The sequence below is a fragment of the Chiroxiphia lanceolata genome, chromosome 24 (genome assembly GCF_009829145.1).
Source record: "Chiroxiphia lanceolata isolate bChiLan1 chromosome 24, bChiLan1.pri, whole genome shotgun sequence".
NCBI classification, from domain to species: domain Eukaryota; kingdom Metazoa; phylum Chordata; class Aves; order Passeriformes; family Pipridae; genus Chiroxiphia; species Chiroxiphia lanceolata.
In genome coordinates, this window is record NC_045660.1 from 2852698 (window position 1) to 2872568 (window position 19871).

At 57.6% G+C, this 19871-nt stretch overlaps 1 protein-coding gene across 4 annotated transcripts in view; it reads right to left on the reverse strand.

Moving 5' to 3' along the window:
* Positions 1-16381, reverse strand: part of PTPRU (protein tyrosine phosphatase receptor type U) — a 68983-nt gene extending 52602 nt beyond the window's left edge. For all 4 annotated transcript variants that reach the window (XM_032710018.1, XM_032710017.1, XM_032710016.1 and 1 more), the window contains exon 1: positions 16277-16381. In XM_032710018.1, coding sequence (XP_032565909.1) covers positions 16277-16349 — 73 coding nt within the window. In that variant the 5' untranslated portion in view covers positions 16350-16381. The remainder of the gene's footprint in view (positions 1-16276) is intronic.
* Between the last annotated feature and the right edge of the window lie 3490 nt (positions 16382-19871).

Sequence of the window (19871 nt, forward strand, 5' to 3'; positions counted from 1 at the left end):
CTGACGAGGGGGGCTGGGGCTGACTGGGGGGGTCCTGGGGCTGACGAGGGGCCCCCGGGCTGACCAGGGCAGGCGTGTTCAAAAAGCCCTGAGCAAGCAGAACGAACAAAGGGCAAATATCCCCTAATGGGAGGGCAGGAAAGCAGAGCCGGGCCAGGGGATTATTTCTGCTGGTGTTTTTTTCCCGTTTTATCCCAAATTACATCAGTAATTCCCCCACCACCACCCGGGGATTTGCCAGTTAATGGCCTCGCTGCTGCCGACAAGGGTTGTGCTTCCCCGTGCTCGGGGAGATGCTTGGATGCATCACTTAGACAAACACGAGTCCAAACACCGAGGGGAAAAAAGCCCGTGAAATGCCCAGAAAACGACAATTCCCAACTCTTTTACATATCTTTGGAGCTCTTCCTCCTCTTTGCGCTAATTTTTTTAAAGCACCGAGGGGGCACGCTCCAGCTCTGTCACACCGACTGCTTTTTTCCCCCCCTCTCAGAACCGTAAGAAACTTCTCTTTTTTTTTAAGAAAACCGAAAGCGAATTCTCTCCTGTTCATACGCCCGGAGGCACCGAGACATCACAGCTTTCTTCCAACCCTTCCCGAAATGGAGCGTCTGCCCAGCCCACGTGTGGATTGTGCCCCCGCACTGCAGCCCCCGGGTCCTCAGCTCTCGCCACGAGACGCGTCGGATTCGAGAGAGAGAGAGGCTGAAACTTGGCTGCACTTTCCAACGGGAGGGAAAAAAAAAGCACAAATCTGTCAAACTTCCCCGGGAAGGGAAGAAAATAAAATAAATTTCAAAATAAAACAGTGGCAGAGACTTAAGTGCCAAGTGATTTAAAAGAGAAAAGAAAAAAAAAAAAAGAAAAAAAAAAAGCCTGAGTGTTTCTTTCCAAGATCTGCTCTGGAGCGGGATATTCTTGGAGGCAGAAATTTGTTCTTGGGGTTGTTTTGGGTTTTTTTGGTCTGAGAAACCAGAGAGGAGACAAACAGTGCTCCAGGCTGGCAGAGACACAGGGAAAAGTGGTTCCTTTACCCCCCATAAACTACCCTCAGCTGCTGAAAACATCCCGGGAGATGCAGCCCAGGAGGAGGAGGAAGGGACATCTCCCCACCCAAATCCTGCTGCCACCAACCCACCCCGGGCCTCAGTTTCCCCACTGCTCCATCTCCCCCCCAGCAGGACCCTGGGCCACCCACAAGCCTCCAGAAGTTTAAAATGCAATTATAGAGTAGATATTTTGCTGGCAAAGGCACAGCTGGCCAAGCCCATCCGTCTCCCTCCCCGGACAGGTTTATTGCTCTGGCTTTTCCCAGCACGAGCCTTCCCTCCCATCCACGGCACAAAACCAGGGCAGCTCCACTGGCCACTCCATCTCCCTGACTAATTTGTCTGTGATTTGTATACATGGGGAGAAAAATCCAAAGGGTTTGGCAGAGCCTTGGTTTCCATGAGCTATGGGATGCTCCTGGCGCTGGTCTCTCTCCCCATCCAAGGACAGGGCTGGGCAGAAGCAGGTTCTCCTTCCCCATCAATAAGATTAAGGGCATAAAAATTAACACCTGAGCAATTAAATGCCGACAGCCCAGCTCCAGGGGTGGCTGGGGGTGAAGGCAAAGGGGAGAAACCCAGAGCAGAGTGTAAAGAATTAAGGTTTCATCGACATGTTTGCAAGGAGGACAGGGAGACTGGAATCTGAAATACCCGTCTGCAGCAACAGAAGGGTTTTATCCATCCTAAGGGCTGAGGGCAGGGGCTGTGGGAGCAGGATGAGACTACTCTGGCTGTGGATATGCCCTAAAAACCACCAGGAGGAAACAAGGAGCCCCCAGTTCCCTGTGCTGGCTCAAGGCCAGGGTGACAGCAGCTCGGGGCGGGGAGGTGAAGGAAATGAGTGAGGGAGGTGTGATCTGAACACCAGAGCAGCTAAAAATACTGCAGTGAGCTGCTGGTCTGCTCCCGGGGGTGTGCTGTGTGTCCAAGACAAAGCCTGAACCACCCCTAAATCACCCCAAATCCAGAGCCTGCCCCATGCATGACAGGCATCCCATGCCAAGGATGAGATGTACCCCATTAAACACCCCATTAAACACCCTAAATAAACAAAACCCCTGTGGTGTGTCCAGGCAGTGGGGAGAAGAGGGATGAGTTCCAACGTGGGGGTTAAACGCCAGACAGACCAAAATTTTTTAAAAAGGAAAGAAAAAAAGAGGTGGTGTGAGGGATTTGCCATGGAGATGGGTACCAGTGCTGCTCAGCCTCCTCCCCTGGTACTGCTGCCACCCCACTCCAGGCACCACTGCCACCTCCACGGCACCATCACGTGCCCAAGCAGAAGGCAGCAGAGGGACAGGCACTAACACAGGGGTTAAACACCAGATGAAGCAAAATTATTTAAAAAGAAAGTCAAAAAAGATGGCTTGAGGGGTCTGCAGGGAGCCTGGTAGCAGTGCTGCTCAGCATCCCCCTGGGTACCACCACAGTGGGCAGAGGGGAGCAGAACATGAAGGTTAAACGCCAGATGAACTAAATTTTCTTCAAAAGAAAGAAAAAGAGGCAGCTTACTGGATTTAGCAGGGAGAAGGGCCCTGCTGCCACTCAGCACCCCTTGGGAACCGCTGCCACCCAGCATCCCCCTCCACAGGGATGGAGAGGAGGAAAGCCAGGGAGGAAAGCACAGGGATTCACAAAGGAGAGGGAGGAAAAGAAAGACCAAAGAGCCAAGTACAAAGGACAGCATCTAATTAATTCTCCGTGGCCACCGAGGAACGTGGCCGCCTGCCCACGGCCCAGCCCGAGCTCTTTCATCCGCCGAGGCTCCGCTCCTCTCGCTTCAAAGTTAATTACACACTTCAACCTTTTCTGTTTAACCTCCTGCACCGTGGGACTTGCTCCACGGGCTTCTCTTTTCTTCCACGGAGCAGCCTGGAAAAGGCTCCTGTGCCAAAGGGCAGCTCAGCACCATCCACGATGGGATCACAGCCCAGCACCATCCATGATGGGATCACAGCCCAGCACCATCCACGATGGGATCACAGCCCAGCACCATCCATGATGGGATCACAGCCCAGCACCATCCATGATGGGATCACAGCCCAGCACCATAATGGGATCACAGCCCAGCACCATCCATGATGGGATCACAGCCCAGCACCATCCATGATGGGATCACAGCTCAGCACCATCCATGATGGGATCACAGCCCAGCACCATCCATGATGGGATCACAGCCCAGCACCATCCACGATGGGATCACAGCCCAGCACCATCCATGATGGGATCACAGCCCAGCACCATCCATGATGGGATCACAGCCCAGCACCATAATGGGATCACAGCTCAGCACCATCCATGATGGGATCACAGCCCAACACCATGATGGGATCACAGCCCAGCACCATCCATGATGGGATCACAGCTCAGCACCATCCATGATGGGATCTTGGGCACCTGCCCCTATTTCATAGCTCTGGGGATGCTGCACTTGCTAAAATTCTGAGTATAAACCCATTTTTCATAAAGCCTGTCCCCTTTTTGGTGTGTTATATTAGTGTAATATCCCCATCAGATGATGCCCTGAGGGGTCTGGGTGGTGGTGTTGCCCTCCTTGGGTGCCCAAGATTTACAGATGGGAAAAAGCCCATTTTGCTCCCATCTTGGCTCAGCCAGGACTGGATTAGCCCCACAGTCACCTCTGGGGTGCAGCATCCTGGGGCATAAGCCTGAGTGGCACAAGACTCCACCCCATGGCACTGGTGCCAGCCAGGGGAGCCAACACCTTTCGGAGTCAAGGTCAATTTTTTAGCCCTGGCCTTTTCCAGCAGCTCCTGCCCCCATCCCAGGTAATTATCAGCAGGAAATCAGTGGGATTTCCACAGGACCCACCACACATCTCCCCAACAGCCAAGTGGTTCCATGCAAACATTCAAGGGCTGTGACCACTGACCCACCATCACCATCACCCAATCACACCAAGGTGGCAGGGGGCGAGCAGAGCTCCTCTGTCACCCAAATCCACAGCTTGCCCTGCTTCCCAGGAGCAGGGATGGAGCTGGAGGCACGCAACCCCAGAATATCCCACCCCTGGCCTCTCCTCTTAAATGCAAGTGAGGAAGATGCTTCTCCTGCACCACAGGACAAAGCTCTTTACACAGGAAAAACGGTTCAAGTGCTGCTGCAAATGGGGCAACTGAGGCACGGGGGGGATTTGGTGAAGTGCCATAACACCAGCAGCCCTGGCACCATTCCCCAGGGGTGGCAGGAAGCCCGGGGAGCCGGGGTTTTCTGGGATACAGCACCTCAGCTGCCGTGGATCCCCCGCGAGGTGCCATCCCTTCCCCAGCACCCCTGTGGAGCAGAGCCAGCCTCCCACCTCTCCCATCCCAGCTGCTATTTAAAGGTGATTTCCTTGGCACACTCCCACGGGAACGTGCCCTGGGAAGGAAACGCTGGGAGCCGCTTTTCCCCGGGTGCTGGCAGGGAACACGCCCTGCAATCCATCTAAAATTAGACCTCCTCACCCAGTGTGATTCCACACACAGCACTCCCCAGGCTGAGCTGCAGGGATGCGGGAGCACAAACCCCACTTACATCTGGGGAGGGCTCAGACTTCCCAGGGGGATGATGCCACAGAGTCTGGGAATCCTTTGGCACTGAGGAATCCAGCTTGGAGGGAAAACCCAGGCAAGGAGAGGGTCCTGTGCCACAGCATTCCCAGTGAGAGCCACACAGGGACCCCAACAGCTCCATGGCCAAGCCCAAACCTCCCAGGATTTCTGTCTCAGAAGTGGGAAAAACCTCTTCTAGTCCAGGCAAAGAGGAGCTGAATCCCTCCTTAGCTGCCCTTTGCTCACTCACAGGGGTCTGAAAGTTGTTTTGTGCATTACACACCCCTGAAAGGACAATAAACCCCCTCCCTCTGCCACTTGTTCCCCAATTCTGCCAAACACAAACATTTAAAAAAAAAAAAACCAAACCAAAAACAATTAACTGACTTCTCAGCCCTGATAAAAGCTGATTAGAACAACATGGAAAGCAGCACCATTAAAATTCTCACCAGTAGTTTGTTTTGGTGCTCCAAATCATTTTAAATATTGTATTTAATAGAAAAATAATTTGCTCAGCTGTAAGAAACATCAATTTGCAACTTGAAGCCTTGTCTATTAGCCAAAGGAGCTAATGTGTAAACATTAGCAGCTCCAGGAACGCGTGGGGTTTGGCCAATGCAATTCCAGGGAGAGAGCAGCCAGATATTAAGACAGAAGGATTTGCATAATAAGTCACTTATGCCTGATAACCTCGGTGTTTGGAAAGCTCAAGACTAGGAGAACAATATCCATCTGCCACCAACTACAGAAGACATAAATCTCTTTTTTTTTTTTTTCCTCCTTTCTTTTTTTAATTTTTTTTCTGGCTGCTGAAGACTCTTCATGGTTTTTACCTGCAGGTCCCCGTGGAGGTGTCAAACCTCCCAGTCCCAGCAGCCTCCAAAGGACCCCGGGGGATGGGGGAGACTTGGGAAATCTGGATTCATTACAGGCATCCCGAAGCAAATACAACTGGGAAAATACAACTGCAAGGGTTTGGAATGCCACAGGGATGGCTTGTGCTTGGGCAAGGAGCAGGTGTGCCACACTTGGTCACTTTATGGTGAAAATGCATTTAAAAAGCAAAGGGGCAGGATACTAATCTTGCCAGAGCCCTTCCTCGGGGCACATCCAGCTGCCAAATGCAGCTCCTCTTCCATCCCACAGCCAAAGCAGCTCCAGGGGGATCAGCATCACTGGGACCAGGGTGCTGCATCATCCCAACACAGATTCCACCAGGAATGCCTCCCTGGAATGCACCTCCCTGGCTGTTCTGGAGCAGTGCTGGGAGGGGGGCACAAGCCAGGAGGTTTTAACCCCAGAGCTGGATGTGTGAATTCAACACCCCACTCAAGGGCTGTTCCTGCCCTTCCCAGGGGGGTGGTGCTACAAGGGGCTGGGAATCCTTTGGCACTGAGGAATCCAGCTTGGAGAGAAAACCCAGACAAGGAGAGGGTCCTGTGCCGCAGCATTCCCAGTGAGAGCCACACAGGGACCCCAACAGCTCCATGGCCAAGCCCAAACCTCCCAGGATTTCTGTCTCAGAAGTGGGAAAAACCTCTTCTAGTCCAGGCAAAGAGGAGCTGAATCCCTCCTTAGCTGCCCTTTGCTCACTCACAGGGGTCTGAAAGCTTGGAGAGAAAACCCAGACAAACATCTGGATCCATCCAAGAAAGGACCAGCATCCCTTGTGCCCCCCCCTGCAGCACAAAAACACCCTCAAGCTCCGCAGCCAGGAGGCCACTAAACCCACAGCACAAGTGCTTTCTTAATGAACCATCACTTAATTAACATCATCGGGGCTGCCTCTTCCACTCCACGGGGAGAAAAAACAAGGCAGGCCTTTGGAAACCTCCCTCCTGCCTCTATGGATCGTTCATGTGCAATTCCAGCTCCCGGGCTGTGGAGCTGGGGGGGCACCTTGGGGGGGGGGGAAATTAAAATAAACTGAAAAATAAAAGGGGAAAAAAAGCTCCCCCCGGGCTCCTTTATTACCATCAGGTCCCCACAACCCTGCTGAGGGCTATCCACCCCACATTCCCATGGACCCAGAGAGACCAGGGCTGTGAGCCCCAAGAGTGACACAGCCCTGAGCTGCTTCCAGGGAATGCCTGAAGGCACAGATATTCCCTTGGCACGAGGGAAAGCAGCTGCCCCAGGATGCAGCAGCGGCATCACCACAACCCTGGGGGGCTCCAACACCAAGCTCCAGCTGCAGAAATCACGGGAAAGAGCAAGTTTTCCAAACCAACCCCACTTTTCGGGGGATAAAGATGGGGGGAACCCTCGGTCCTGCCCTCGGGGTCCACGTCTCCACAGTGATGGATGTGGGAGCTCAGTGCTGGTGGGCTAATCCTGCCCTTGATGGATCACATGCCAGTGCTGGGAGAGCCTCAGGGGGCAGCTCTGAGGGTTATTTATGGCCTTTCAGTGCAGAGAAAGGAGCCACTTGTGCTGTCAGAAAGCCCTTGCCCAGAAAAACCACCCAGCCACACAATCCCCACCGTGCCCAGCCCTGCTCCCAGCCCTGGGGAGGAATAAAGAGGGGAGGAAGAGGAGCACCTCCAAAATCCAGGTCAACGTCCTCCTCCTCCTTCTGTGTCATCAGGAGGGCCAGGAAAAGCACTGTGGGCAGGCTGACACCAAGGGTGGAAGGTGACAACGGGGCTGACATGGGTACATCAGTCACTTCTGTGTCTGGCTGCCAGTGCTGGGGGCTCAGCTGGACCCTTTGCTGTGGATCTGCTGGGAGCTTAAAGGCACCAGCAGAAGCCTCCATGAGGGAATCAAAAGGATTCCTGTGCTCAATGGGACTGTGTGTTGGACAGGCAAATTTGGGGATATGGCTACTTGAGCCCAAAAAAAAAACAGGTTTGTTTTTACCAGTCCATGAATTTGGCTGAGCCACCCCCAGCCAGTGACAGCCACCTCTCCATCCATCCATCCATCCCTGAGGCTGAGGCAAAAACCAGCAGCTCCAGCAAACTCATCTCATGGTCTCCACCATCATCCCAGTGCCACCCAGAGCTCCCAGAGGTTAAAATCCCTTTCAGATCATGTCCTCAGGTCCTGGGTGAAGGCACCCACACAGACAGCAGGTATAAAAGCCACCCCACTCAGGGACAGCACGTTGTACATCCAGAGTCACAGCAGCCTGTGGATGGTGCCTTTCCCTCAACAGCTCTTATTTATTTCATTTATTGCCTTTATTACCTCCCCTCCAGCACTGGCTGCACAAATGATTAAGAAAAAAAAAAATAAAAATTTTTCTCTGCAAAGCTGCTCAAAGTCCATCCCTGCCCTCTTTATTTTCATAGGCCCTATAAAAACCCAGCTGAGACACAGGCAGGTGCCCACCCCCTGCAGCATCCTTGACCCATTCCAGCAAAAACTCTGGGATTACACTAATTCTGCAGGAATAACTGAAGAGAAGAGGCCCTGCAGTGCCAGAAGTGCACACAACACCCTGTAACCCCAATGCACAGCACCTTTCACCCCCTCCCTGCACACATCCTGCCCTGGACAGATTCCAGCTCCCATCCCTGACCACCTGCAGCCACCAGACCCAGCCATGCCATGGGAAGGAGGGCAGGAGATGGCCCCTTGCAAGGAGAAATGTCATTGAGAGGCAGGCACGGTGAGCAGCAGCTCCCCAGGCAGGAGCCTGGGCGAGAGACTAAATAAAAAGTTCAGTTAATATAAAGAGAAATAGCCCAAAGTGGGGATGTGCTGCTTTAGCCTAATATTGTTATAATCCAGGGAAAGCGAGCTGGTTGCTGGCTGCAGAAAATCAATGGGATATTATCACTCAGCAGACAGATGGAAATACAGTAAAAATAAGTAGAAATAATAACAGAAATAGGGGAGTCCTTGGGAGGGGACCCAGAAGGGCAGTGGCTGAACCTGCACCACATCCATGGCACTGGGGGGGGGCTTCAAGAGTTACCCTCAAGCTGCTCCTTCCCCAAAAACACCCTGGAAAGCTCTGGAACCCACCTCCATCAGGTGCCCCCTGGCCACCAAAACCAGATGTCCCAGCAGGGACCTCAACATGCTGGGGGGGGGCGATCACCCACCTTAGCTAATTCAATTAACCAAGCTGCAGCACCCAGTAATTAAGTGAAGAGTATTTAGGCTGTTAACTACACTGCTTCCAGCAGCAGGGATTTTGGAGCAGACACAGTCCTTGGGTGGATCTGCCTGGGCTTCCTGACCAGGCTTGGGAATTGCTGCTGTTGAACCCTCCACCAGCCCAGCTCAGGATCTGGGGGGAGTTAAAGCACCAGGGCCACACAGCACAGCACAGAGAGGGGGCTGCACCCCCAGGAGGAGCCCTGCAGAGTATTCCCAAGACTCCAGCAGCTCCATGGACACCTCCAAACCCATCTGAGCATGGAAATGCAGTCTGCCACAGTCCATCCCTGCACCTCAGGAGCCAGTGATGCTCCAGCCCCTTCAGCTCCTGGGACAAAGGGCCATTCCCACCATCTCCTGGCAGACAGCAGGAAGAGCCCTCAGGCAGCACCCCAAGGATGAGCCCCCACACTGGGGGAGCAGCTGGGCCACAGCAACTGATTCAGCTGCTCTTCCAGATTGGCCTCTGGATGACATCCTGCTCCGGGGGACCCATCCAGCAGCTGATGGTCCAGTTGTGGGGTGAAGCACATTGGACCTGAGCCCCCCTCTGCTCCTCAGAAGGGCTAACTGGGCTAATTGGGCTGAGGATCTCCAGCAGGGAGCAGCACACCAGGCTCATCTCTTCACCCACAGGCACCAAACAAAGCCTTGGGGACAGTGGCCTCGTTAAGACTCATCAGGTCATCAATGTCCCTGTCCCCTCGTCCTGTCTGGGAGAGCTCAGAGCACCTCCAGCCACCACATCCCAGACACCACCCTGATTAACTTAACAATGCCAAGAAAGGTCAGATCCACATGGGAGTCCAGGAAACCAAAGCAGTGGCTTATTTAGGATTTAGGATTCCCCAGCCCATGGTGAGGGGGCACTGGGGCAGAGCCCAGCACCAGCACAGCCCCAGAGCAGGAAAGGATGGACCCTCAGGGAAGGATGGACCCTCTGGCAGCCCTGTGGTGCCAGGGAGAGCTCCAGCACTGCCACCCTGTCACAGGCAGTTTGCCAGTATTTTTCAAGCCAAATTAAAAAAAAAAAAAAAAAAAGGCATCAAAAAATAGTGTATGACAAAAGTATTCAGGCAGTTGCTCCAGGTGCAATACACTTCCACCCCCCAGTGCAATGCTCTGCTCCCCACTGCACCCCTGGTGAGGATGGGGGCTTTCCCCAGCTTCCAGGGGTCTCCTCTGGGTGGGCAGAGGGGTCCCTGGGCAGGGGCTGCATGGCAGGCATGTCCCTGCTCCCCCATCAGCAGTGGGGCTGCCCAGAGCCCACCCACTGAGTTGGGGCCACCAGACCCACTGCAGGACACTGGGGGGGGGGAAATTCGGGGGCCAAAGGGGTGCCAAGCACCCCCCCAGCCCTCACCCAGCTCCTGTCTCCTCAACATGTGGAGCACTTTGGGAGGCAGAAAGGTCAGAAAATGACAAATTCATGGGCAAACATAGTCAGGAGGCTCCTGCCAGCTGTGAGTCTGTCACACACAGTGTGGGGTCACACAGCAGGACCCCACAGCCCCACCCCAAACTGCAGCAGCATCACTCTCCCTGCATTCCCACTGCAGCCCAGGCTCCACTTTGGAGCAAGAAGCACTCCAAAGGCTGGGAATCCCACAGGAAGAGCCCCCACACCCCTCTGCACCCCACAGCAAGGGGGGCAGGAGGAAGGGGGAGCTTTCCCATCCTGCTCCTGCAGTGAGCAGAGCACCAGCACCCAGGCAAAGGTACCCAGGGGCAGGAAACGGGGACAGCCCCATCTGGCTCACCACAATCCGTGCTTGGATTCACTCTGCAGGTGAGAAAAATGAGGGTACAGAGCCTGAGCCCCTTAAACCTTTGGTAAACCCATGGGCATGTGTCCCCCCCACACCAGCACCCAGGCAGGTGCTGCAAACCAGGGCTGTGACACCCAGGCAGGACCTGGAGCAGCCAGGGAATAAACTGCAGCCCACAACCACCCAGCAAGCAGGAAAAACACTCCTGAGTTAAGAAAACTAAATAAAATAACAGCCCAAAGGGCAGCTGGTGCGTGACAGCCACCCCCAGTGCTGGCAGTGCTGAGGGACACGGGGCTGCCCCACAGGCTCTCCTGCCTCTGCCTTCCAGCAGCTGCACTTTGGCTTTTGATGTGGGCACAGGGTGTAGAAGCTCCTGCTTCCAGGGCCAGGAAAGCAAACAGCTCAGGGAACACCCAGGAAAGTCCCTCCAGCACCTGCCAGCTCCACATCCCTCCTCCTGCCTCCCCAGAGATGCCCTTCACCCAGCAAGGAAAAGCAGGTCCTGTGCCCCCAGGTCCCCTCCAGCCAGGCTGGCACCCCCTTCTCTCCCACCCCATCACCCACCCACATCCATCCCAGCACAGGGAAAAGCAGCAGCAGCAGCTTCTGCCAGGCCACCTGCAGCGGAAAGGAAAAGCTCCATCTCCAGGACTTATTTATTTTAAGGCTGCCAACGAGGAGGCAATTAGCTCCGGGGGATTAATTGTTGGGAATCCTCCTTGTCCAGAGGGGAAAGCCTCAGTTTCACCAACTGCAAGCTGAAAGGGGGGGTGGGGGGGGGTCTCCAGGCTGGAATGGGAGAGCAGGATCCATGGAACGCTGCAAAGCAAATCCTGAGCTGCCATGGGAGAGAGGAGGTTTGGGAATCCTGACATTTAATCACACAGTAACTAAAGGTTCCCAGACATGTCTAATAAGACAATTATAGTGCATGTTAATAATAGATTATTAAAAAGCTTATTTATGGAGGTTTAGGCAGGCAGATGGCAGGGCCACGTTGATAAGGCTCTCCAGAGCCTGTGCTACCTCCCAGCTCCCAGGGATGCAGCAGGGATTTGCCTTCCTCTGCTTCCAGCCCCTCAGGCTTAACCCTCACACAGCTGCTAAAAGCAAAGCAGAAAATCCCTGGAGAGGGGCTGCAGCCCGGAGAGGATTTTTATGGGGTGTTTTGGGGTGGTCAGGGCTCTCAGCCCCTCTGCAGAGCAAGGATGGGGTGATGAAATGATGGAAAAGCTCCATCCCGGGTGCAATGAGGGGAAAAACCAACATCAACAGGGAGGTTGTCACAGCCAGGACAGGGGTTAAAGCCACCAAAAAGCACCTGCCTTGGTCTTACAGGAGGTGTCTCTGCTCCCCCAGGGTGCTGATCCTGCTGGGCTGTGCTCTGGGAAAGCTCCCAGGGAAGCTGGAATAGAGCTGGTTTGTCTTAGTTTGGATAACAAAGGGAAAAATGTGCAGTGAGGGCCAGGAGGTGACTCACCAGCATCCCTGTTCCCGAGGCCAGGGCAGGTCCAGGCACCCAGGGGAAAAAACATGAAACAGGAGTTTTGGAACAAGAAGAAAAAGGGTAAAAATGAAACAAATACAACTGTAAGTCTTGATGGGGGAAAAAAAAAAACAACAGGCATTGCCAGGCTCCACCACGGAGCTGCAGATACGGAGCCAGAGGGACAGGTCCATCCAGGAGCATCAGCATCACTTGGAACATCCCTAAATTCAGCTTCACCCTCAGAGATGGTGAAAATCCACCACACTCCGGAGTGTGGAGAGGGGACACTGGGAAGCCAAGGGCTTGGGAGCCAGAAACCTCTGCCCTGGGCACACTTGGGCACGTCAACAGGATTTTCCGGAGCATCCCGACGCAGGAGCCCGAGGGGTGTTTGCACAGTCTGGGCGCTCTGGGAAAGGGCATGGCACTCCCAGGGCATTAAAAACACACACGAAGGAGCAAACAAGAGAAAGAGCCTCTTCCCTGGCACGGCAAAACAGGCAGGAAGGAAAAAAGAAAAAAACAGACCAAGCCTGACAAGGAAAATGTAACGTTCTCGCACATTTTATGAGCTCGGTGAAGGAAGAAAAAAAATGCCTTGGCATGGGAGAGCCCTGGGTAGCCAGGTGGAGGGAAACAACCACCGGGAAAAGCGCTGGAAGAGCAGGATGAGGCACCGGAGAGCTCAAAACACTGACCCTGTCCCCCAGCAGCAGGAGGGGCCACCCCGCTCCTGACCCCCACCCCGAGGCACAGGCAGAGCATCCCGCTCATCCCCCTCTCCCAGCATCCCCGAGAGACCCCCACGACAGTTAACGGCCAGGGAGGGAGGGAGGGACGCCGAGGGGGCTGCTCTGCTCCCGACCCCAATCCCAGCCCTGGAAACGGCGTCTGCTTGGCTGTTCCCATTCACTCAACCGAGACGGCACCGCCGCGCCGGGGTCGGGGTCAGCCCTGCCACCTCCTGCCAGCGCTGTCCGGGGGGGGACAGGACGCTTGGGGGGGCCCCAAGGCTGACCCCCAGCAAGGGGTTCATCACCACAACCAGCAACCATCCCCCTAATCCCCCCCTAAAACTGGCCCTAGTGCCACCAGAGCCGCCACCAACCGCAGTCCAATGCTCCCCGGCAATCCCAGCCTCCCGAGTGGAAGCTGCAAACCCAAATGTGTTTTATTTGCTTAATTGCCGCTAACGAAGTCGAAGCCGAGCGCAAACAGCTTCCGCATAATTCCGGCAGGAGTGCCAGGCAGCACCTCGGCTGCGTGTCCCCAACGCGCGTCCCCACCGCTGGAAAACAGCCTGGGAACGTAGGGGGACACAGGCTGGGGGGACACAGCCTTGGGGGACCCCTGGAGGGCAGCTCGTTGCTGAATTTTTGGGGTGCAGTGCAGAGGAGCAGAGCTGCGCTTTGTGGAATTATTTAGGCTGGAAAAGATCGAGTTCAGCTGCTTCCCCAGCGCTTCCAAGGCCACCATGTCCCCGAGTGCCACATCCACCTTTCTTATCAGGGAAAGCAAGAGGAGGAGGGAAACAGCTGAGCCTGCACAACCCGCTGCCCCGGGGCCCAGCCTGCTCGTGGCCACAGGCTTCCAGCAGGGAAAGGCTCCGTGTTTTACCGCCAAGAGCCCAGAGAGGCGAGATGGGGCTGGCAAATCCCACCGGGGACAATCACAGGTTCCTGTCACAGCCCACTGGCACCGCAAGACCCCCCGGATCACTCGGTTTGGAGGGTCAGCAAGTGCCTCCCAACACCACCCTGGTCCCCTCCGTGACAAGCACAACGGGCCGGCACCGACAGCTCAGTCATTGCGAAATCCTAACGAGCTGCAAAAGTTTGAAGGCTGCAGGAAGGAGAGGAGAGCACCCCAAGGCAGTGGAAGGACCGTGACTGGGGTACCTCGATTCCTCCCAGCTCAGCTGGACACGGACACGCCGTGCCTCAGTTCCCCCCCCTGCAGAAGGGACCACGCTGTGCCCCTTCTTTGCAAAGGCGCAGCAAGAAAACCTCTCCCCCTCCTGAAAATCCCCCCCCCCCCCCCCCGAGACAAGCAGCTGTTCCTTCCCGTGACCGGCTCCGGGGTCTCCGGTGATCCCAGAGCAGGTGCAAATGGCTTAAATATTTTTTTTTCCCAGCCCTGCCCACCGTGCAGCCCCAGCCCCAGGGATGAGCCTGGTGATATCCCTGCAGACGGCCAAACCACATCTGCAGGAGCAAACATCAGATCCAGCTAAAAAGCAGCCTGCAACGGAGCCGGGGGGCTGCAAGCAGACCCCTCACCTCCAGCTGGATCCACTCCTTTGGCTCCACTGCGGAGCTGAGCTTGCTCTGCATCTTCCAGGGAAATGCTGGAATAAACACGCTCCTGATTTACACCAGGAGCGGGCTCGATCCTGCCCTTCGCTAATGCCACCTCGCAGGGAAGGGAGCCCACAGAAGGAAAAAGGGTTTGCTTGGGAGGGAAAACCACCCCACAAGCCCCGAGGTGTCCCCACCACAGCCCCTCCAACCTCTCACAGGCTGCGGCAGCTCAGCCCTGAGAGCCGTCAGAGAAACGCACACACCAGGGCTGGGGCAGCACAGCTTGAGACCCCCCCTCTGACACCGGGGGGTGCTAGAAGCCCCTTCCTCTGGCAGAACACTGAGCCCCTCACCAGCTGCCTCAGTGTCCTCATCACCTCCCTGCTCTGCCTTGAAGCACAAAGCAGCTGATCCTCCCCCCAAGCAGCACACAACTGCCCCCTCCTCAAATATAAACCCGTTCCCTCCACCCCGCAAAGCCGGGGGAGCCACAGCAGCTTCGCATCCCCTCCATCCAGCCGTGTATCCATCCCCCCATCCATCCCTGTCTCCATCCCCCCACCACACGGGTCAGCCGCCGTCTCTTGTTTTCTGCTGACGGGTGTCACTATTTATAATTTTTGGAGAAAAGCCACTACCCAAAAAAACCCCACAAAATCAATGCACCAACGTGGGGACTGTGTGCAGGTGAGCCTGCTTGGATTTAAAGGTGAAAAACTACAGAACTAGGCAAAAATACACTTTGATGTGCCGAGCATTAGCTAAAAGCTGGGGGTGGCAGCGCCGGGGACCCGCTGGAATGAGGCACCAGCTCCCCGTGCCTTAGTTTCCCCCCACAAAGCCCCCGGTAGCGCCTCGGGAGCCCCAAAAATCCCGCACTCCGCAGCATCCAGCCCCGCTCCTGCCTCCCGAAAGGATCGGGAGCCGATCGCCCCCCATCCCGGTCCCCGCACCAGCCCTTCCCTAGCCCGTGCTTTGGGGGGTCCCGGGGACCGCTGGGGCGCTCAGGGGAGAGGAGGAAAACACTAAAAATACATAAATGAATAAAATCAAATCCATCGATCGCCCGTCTCGGTACAACTCCCGACTGTGCATCCCCGCGGCACAACGAGAGCCGGGAGGCTGCGAGCGGAGCCGCCGCGGCCGCCACCTGTTCCTACCGGAGGGTCCCCAAAGCCCCGCAGGGACCCCACGATGAAAGCACCGGGATCCCGCCGCCCCCCCCCGGCAACCGGGATGGGGGTTCCTTTCACCTGATTCCCCCCCCAGCGCTGCCACCGGGGGAAGTTTTCCCTGCCGGGGGTGCGGCGGGAGAGGAGTCGGACGGGACCGGGACCGAGCGGGTCGCGCTCGGCGGAGCATCCGCGGCGCGGGGGGCGCAGCCGAGATCCCCCCACTGCAGCGGGAGGGAAAAGTTCCCCCGGCGGCGGCAGCGGGAAGGAGAGAGGAACCCCCCAATCCCGCTTCCCGGGGATGGCAGTGCTACATGGGACCGCGGACCCCGGGCAGGGGGGCGGCAGGATCCCGGTGGTTCCATCGTGGGGGGGGGATCCTGGGGACCCTCCGGTAGAACAGGTGGCGGCCGCCGCGGCGGGACGGGGGTGGCGGGACCCCCATCCCGCTTCCCGGGGGCGGCAGCGCCACATGAGACCCCGGTTCCCGGGGCAGGATCCCGGTAGTTCCAGGGGGGGGGGCGGGTCCCTCCGGCAGCACAGAGTCTCCGGGGATCTCCGGTTGCAGGCGGCGGGACGGGGGGGGCGGCGGAACCCCCATCTCGGATCCCGGTGTGTGTGTGTGTGGGGGGGGCGGCAGGATCCCGGTGGTTCCATCGAGGGGGAAAGTCCCGGGGACCCCCTCCGGTAGAAAAGGGTCTCCAGCTGCAAGTGGCGGTCGCGGCGGCGGCGGAACCCCCATCCCGGTTCCGGGGGGGTTGTGTGGCGGAACAAGACACCCCCCCCCCATTCCCAACACCCCCCTGCCGTCGCCCCGCTCCTACCGGCGGGCGTCTCGGTGTCCAGCGCGTAGACCCGCAGGGCGAGGGCGAGCAGCAGCGCCCGGGCGCTCCGCATGGTGCGGCCGGTGCCCGGTGACCCCGGGGGAGGAGGGGGGGGGGGCGGGGGGCGGGGGGGGGCAGGAGGGGAGGGGGGGGCGGGGCCGTGGCCGCCGCCGCCGCCGCTGCGCGCCCGCGGATCCGGCGCGGCGGGGGCGCAGCGGGGCCCCCGCGCCCGCCCCGAGCCTCAAATATACCGGCGGCGGCGACCGTGACGTCAGCGCCGGGAGGGGAGGGGGAATTTGGGATGGGGATGGGGCGGGGGGGGAACCGGGAATGGGAACGGGAACGGACGGGGAGGCGGCGCCCCCTGGTGGTGGATGGGGGTGGTGACGGGGGGGAGGGGAGGGGGAAGGGGGGGTACCGGGAGTTATTTTGGGGAGGGGGGAAAGAGAAGGGGGGGGTACCGGGAGTTATTTTGGGGAGGGGGGGAAGTACCGGGAGTTATTTTGGGGAGGGGGGAAGGGAAGGGGGGTGTAGCGGGAGTTATTTTGGGGAGGGGGGGAAGTACCGGGAGTTATTTTGGGGAGGAGGAAGGGAAGGGGGGGGTACCGGGAGTTATTTTGGGGAGGGGGGAAGGGAAGGGGGCTACGGTAGCGCGGGAGAGGGGAGGGGAAGGTCCCAGGAGTTACGGGGCGGGGAGGGCGGTGGATGGGAGAGGGAGGGGAGTTCGGAGGTACGGAGGGGATGTGGGTAATTACAGCGGGGAGAGGGGGGTCCTGGGAGTTATTGGGGCGAAGGGAAGGGAAGGGGGCTACGGTAGCGGGGGAGAGGGGAGGGGAAGGTTACGGGATGGAGGAGGGAGGGGGGCTCGGAGGTACGGAGGGAAGGGGGGGGAAGTACCGGGGGGAGAGGGGAGGAGGGGGTGGTCCCGAAAGTTATTGGGGGGGAAGGGAAAGGAGCTGTGGTAGCGGAGGAGAGGGGAGGGGAAGGTCCCGGGATGTTACGGAGGATGGGAGAGGGATGGGGGTTCGGAGGTACGGAGGGGATGAGAGGAAGTGCCGGGGGGAGAGGGGAGGGGAGGGCGGTTCCGGGAGGTACGAGAGGGGGTGTGGTGGATGCGGGAGGGAGAGGGGGAAGAGTACCGGGGGAGAGGAAAGGGGGGGGTCCCGGGAGTTACAGGAGGGGGAGGCGGTGGATGGGATGGGGCCGTAGTACCGAGGGGATGGGGGGAAGTACCGGGTGAAAAGGGGAGGAGGGAGATCCCGGGACGTACGTGGGTGGTGGTGAATATGGGAGGGAAGGGGGGCTCCGGTACCGGGGGAGAAGGATCGGGGCAGAGGGAAGCGGGGGGTCCCGGGACTTGTGGGGAGGGGGTGGTGCACGGCTAAAGGAGGGGGCTTCTCTGGTACCGGGGGTCCCTGGTTTTAGGGGATGTGTGCAGGGATGCAGGGACAGTCCACAGGTGGGGGGGGTCCCGCCTGCAGAAGGATTCCCAGGATCCCCCAAACACAAGAGGTGTCCTCATGGGTACAGCTGGAGTGGATCCCGGGGGGTTTCCAGCTGCAGGGCAGGCGCAGGGAGGAGGCTGGGGAAGGGGTGACACCCACCCTGGGGTGAGTGCTGCCAGCCCCTCAGGTGCCCCCCATCACCCACGGGCTGTGCCCAAGGCTGTGGGGCAGAGCCAGGACCCCCAGGCTGGGCACTGGGGACAGAGGCCCTGCTGCTCTTTGGGGGCAGAGCCTCCTGCCCTCTCCACCCCCCACAGGGGTCCTCAGTCCCTGAAACCCCCTGATCCTCCACCACAGTGTCCTCGAGGGACAGGGACGGGACACTCTGCCCTGCAGGACGGTGACGTGGAAACCGGGACAAGGCTGGATGGGGAGTGGCAGTGCCACAGGGGACCCCAGTGACACCCAGCAAAGCCACTGTCCCCCAGGGTGGGAAGGGGGTGATGGAGGGAGAGAGGTGCAGGATACAGAGCAAACAAGAAGGAGAAAATCCCAAAAGGGTTTTCGAAGGGAAGGAAAATCTCCGTCCCTTTCCCGGGCGCAGGCGCAGGAAGGGGCACAGAGCACTGGCAGCCCCCGGTGTCCCTGTCGGCGATGCCAGCGGGGATGAAAGGCCCCTTGTTCACCGACATCCTCTCCAGCCCTGTTTCTGGAGGAAAATGTTTTTCCCAAAGGTTTGGGGTGAGGAGGAGGGGGGTGCTTTGCATCAGCTTTCCGGCGTGATCCGTGCTCGGGTCACCCAGCCCTGGCTGTGGCTACAGGGTGGGAGACTGCTTGGGCAGAGGGAAACTTGGAAGGCAGAGGGAAACAACGCTGGAGATATTGGGAGTTTTCACCCCAAGTCACACAGGGAGAAGCCCTGGTGTTGGCATCACCCTGGCATGATGTTGCCCAGGCAGCACACAGTGCCAGCCCCCAGCAGGGTGAGGCGGGGACAGGGGATGGTACCTGGGTGTCTCTGAGCCTGGGGAATCCACCGGGAAGCTTCCAGCCCTGGAAGTGGGACAACACCGCCCACTAGCACCAAAATCTTCATCCAAGTTCAGCTCATCCCCAGGGATGCTGCTGTGCTACTTCCCTGTGTTGGGATGGCTTTGTTATTTGGGGTCACTGCACAGCCCTGGGGACACTGCACTGACCCACTGCACTAACCTACTGACCCAGGGACACTGCACAGCTCTGGGGACACTGCACAGCCCTTTCCTGCCCCCTCCTCCCTGGGACAGGGGCTCAGCAGATCTGGGGTCACCCCAGAGCTGCTAGCCTCAAACATCCCCCTGGCAGTGTCACCCCTCCCTGTGTCGCTGCACAACATTTACCCTCCATTCCCAGTCTCCCCAGTTGCTCCCAGCTACCCTCCAGCCAGGTAAGCTCCAGGGTGACACTTGCAGTGATGCATCTGTTCCCACAGGGAATCCAGGGACAAACCAGACCAGCACCGACCCAGCCAGACCAGCACAATTTGGGGTGAGGGCAGAGGGTGATGGACACCCCTCTCCAGAGCACACCAGGCCTGAGCCAGGTGTGGATGTGCCAAGCACAGAGAGATCCTGACAAATCCCCTCCCAGCGGGGCTAAAAGCCTGTTAAAATAATGCCTGATAAGGGAATTAAGCTGCTTAGATATGTGGCAGCAAAGGCAGGGAAGGGCTGGCACAGTGCTGGCATTGCTGGGTCTCCCAGACCCCAAAGAAGGGAAAAACCCCCAAAATCCTGCTGGGAAGAGGACCTGGGTCATGCAGCACCCAATGGATGAGCTGGGCACAGTCTCTGCTCAGACTGGGGAGAAATATGGGGGGGTTTGTCCCAGCAGCTGAACAGAAACATCTCATTTCAGCAGGGAAAGGCATCTGAGGCCAAGCAGCAGCAGGATATTCCCAGGATTCTGGGGGAACCAGCCTGAAAACATGGAGTTTTTAAGGCACACAAGCCTCTTGGAGCCCTGCACTGTGCTTCCCACTGCCTTTTAAACTCCAAAGTTGTGTTTCCAAACCAATCGCTTTGCAAACTGAAATAAAAAGGGTTTTGTTTTTTTTTTTGCAGCCAGCCTGTCACAACAGAACTGCCCTCAATTCCCTGTGAGTCACTATC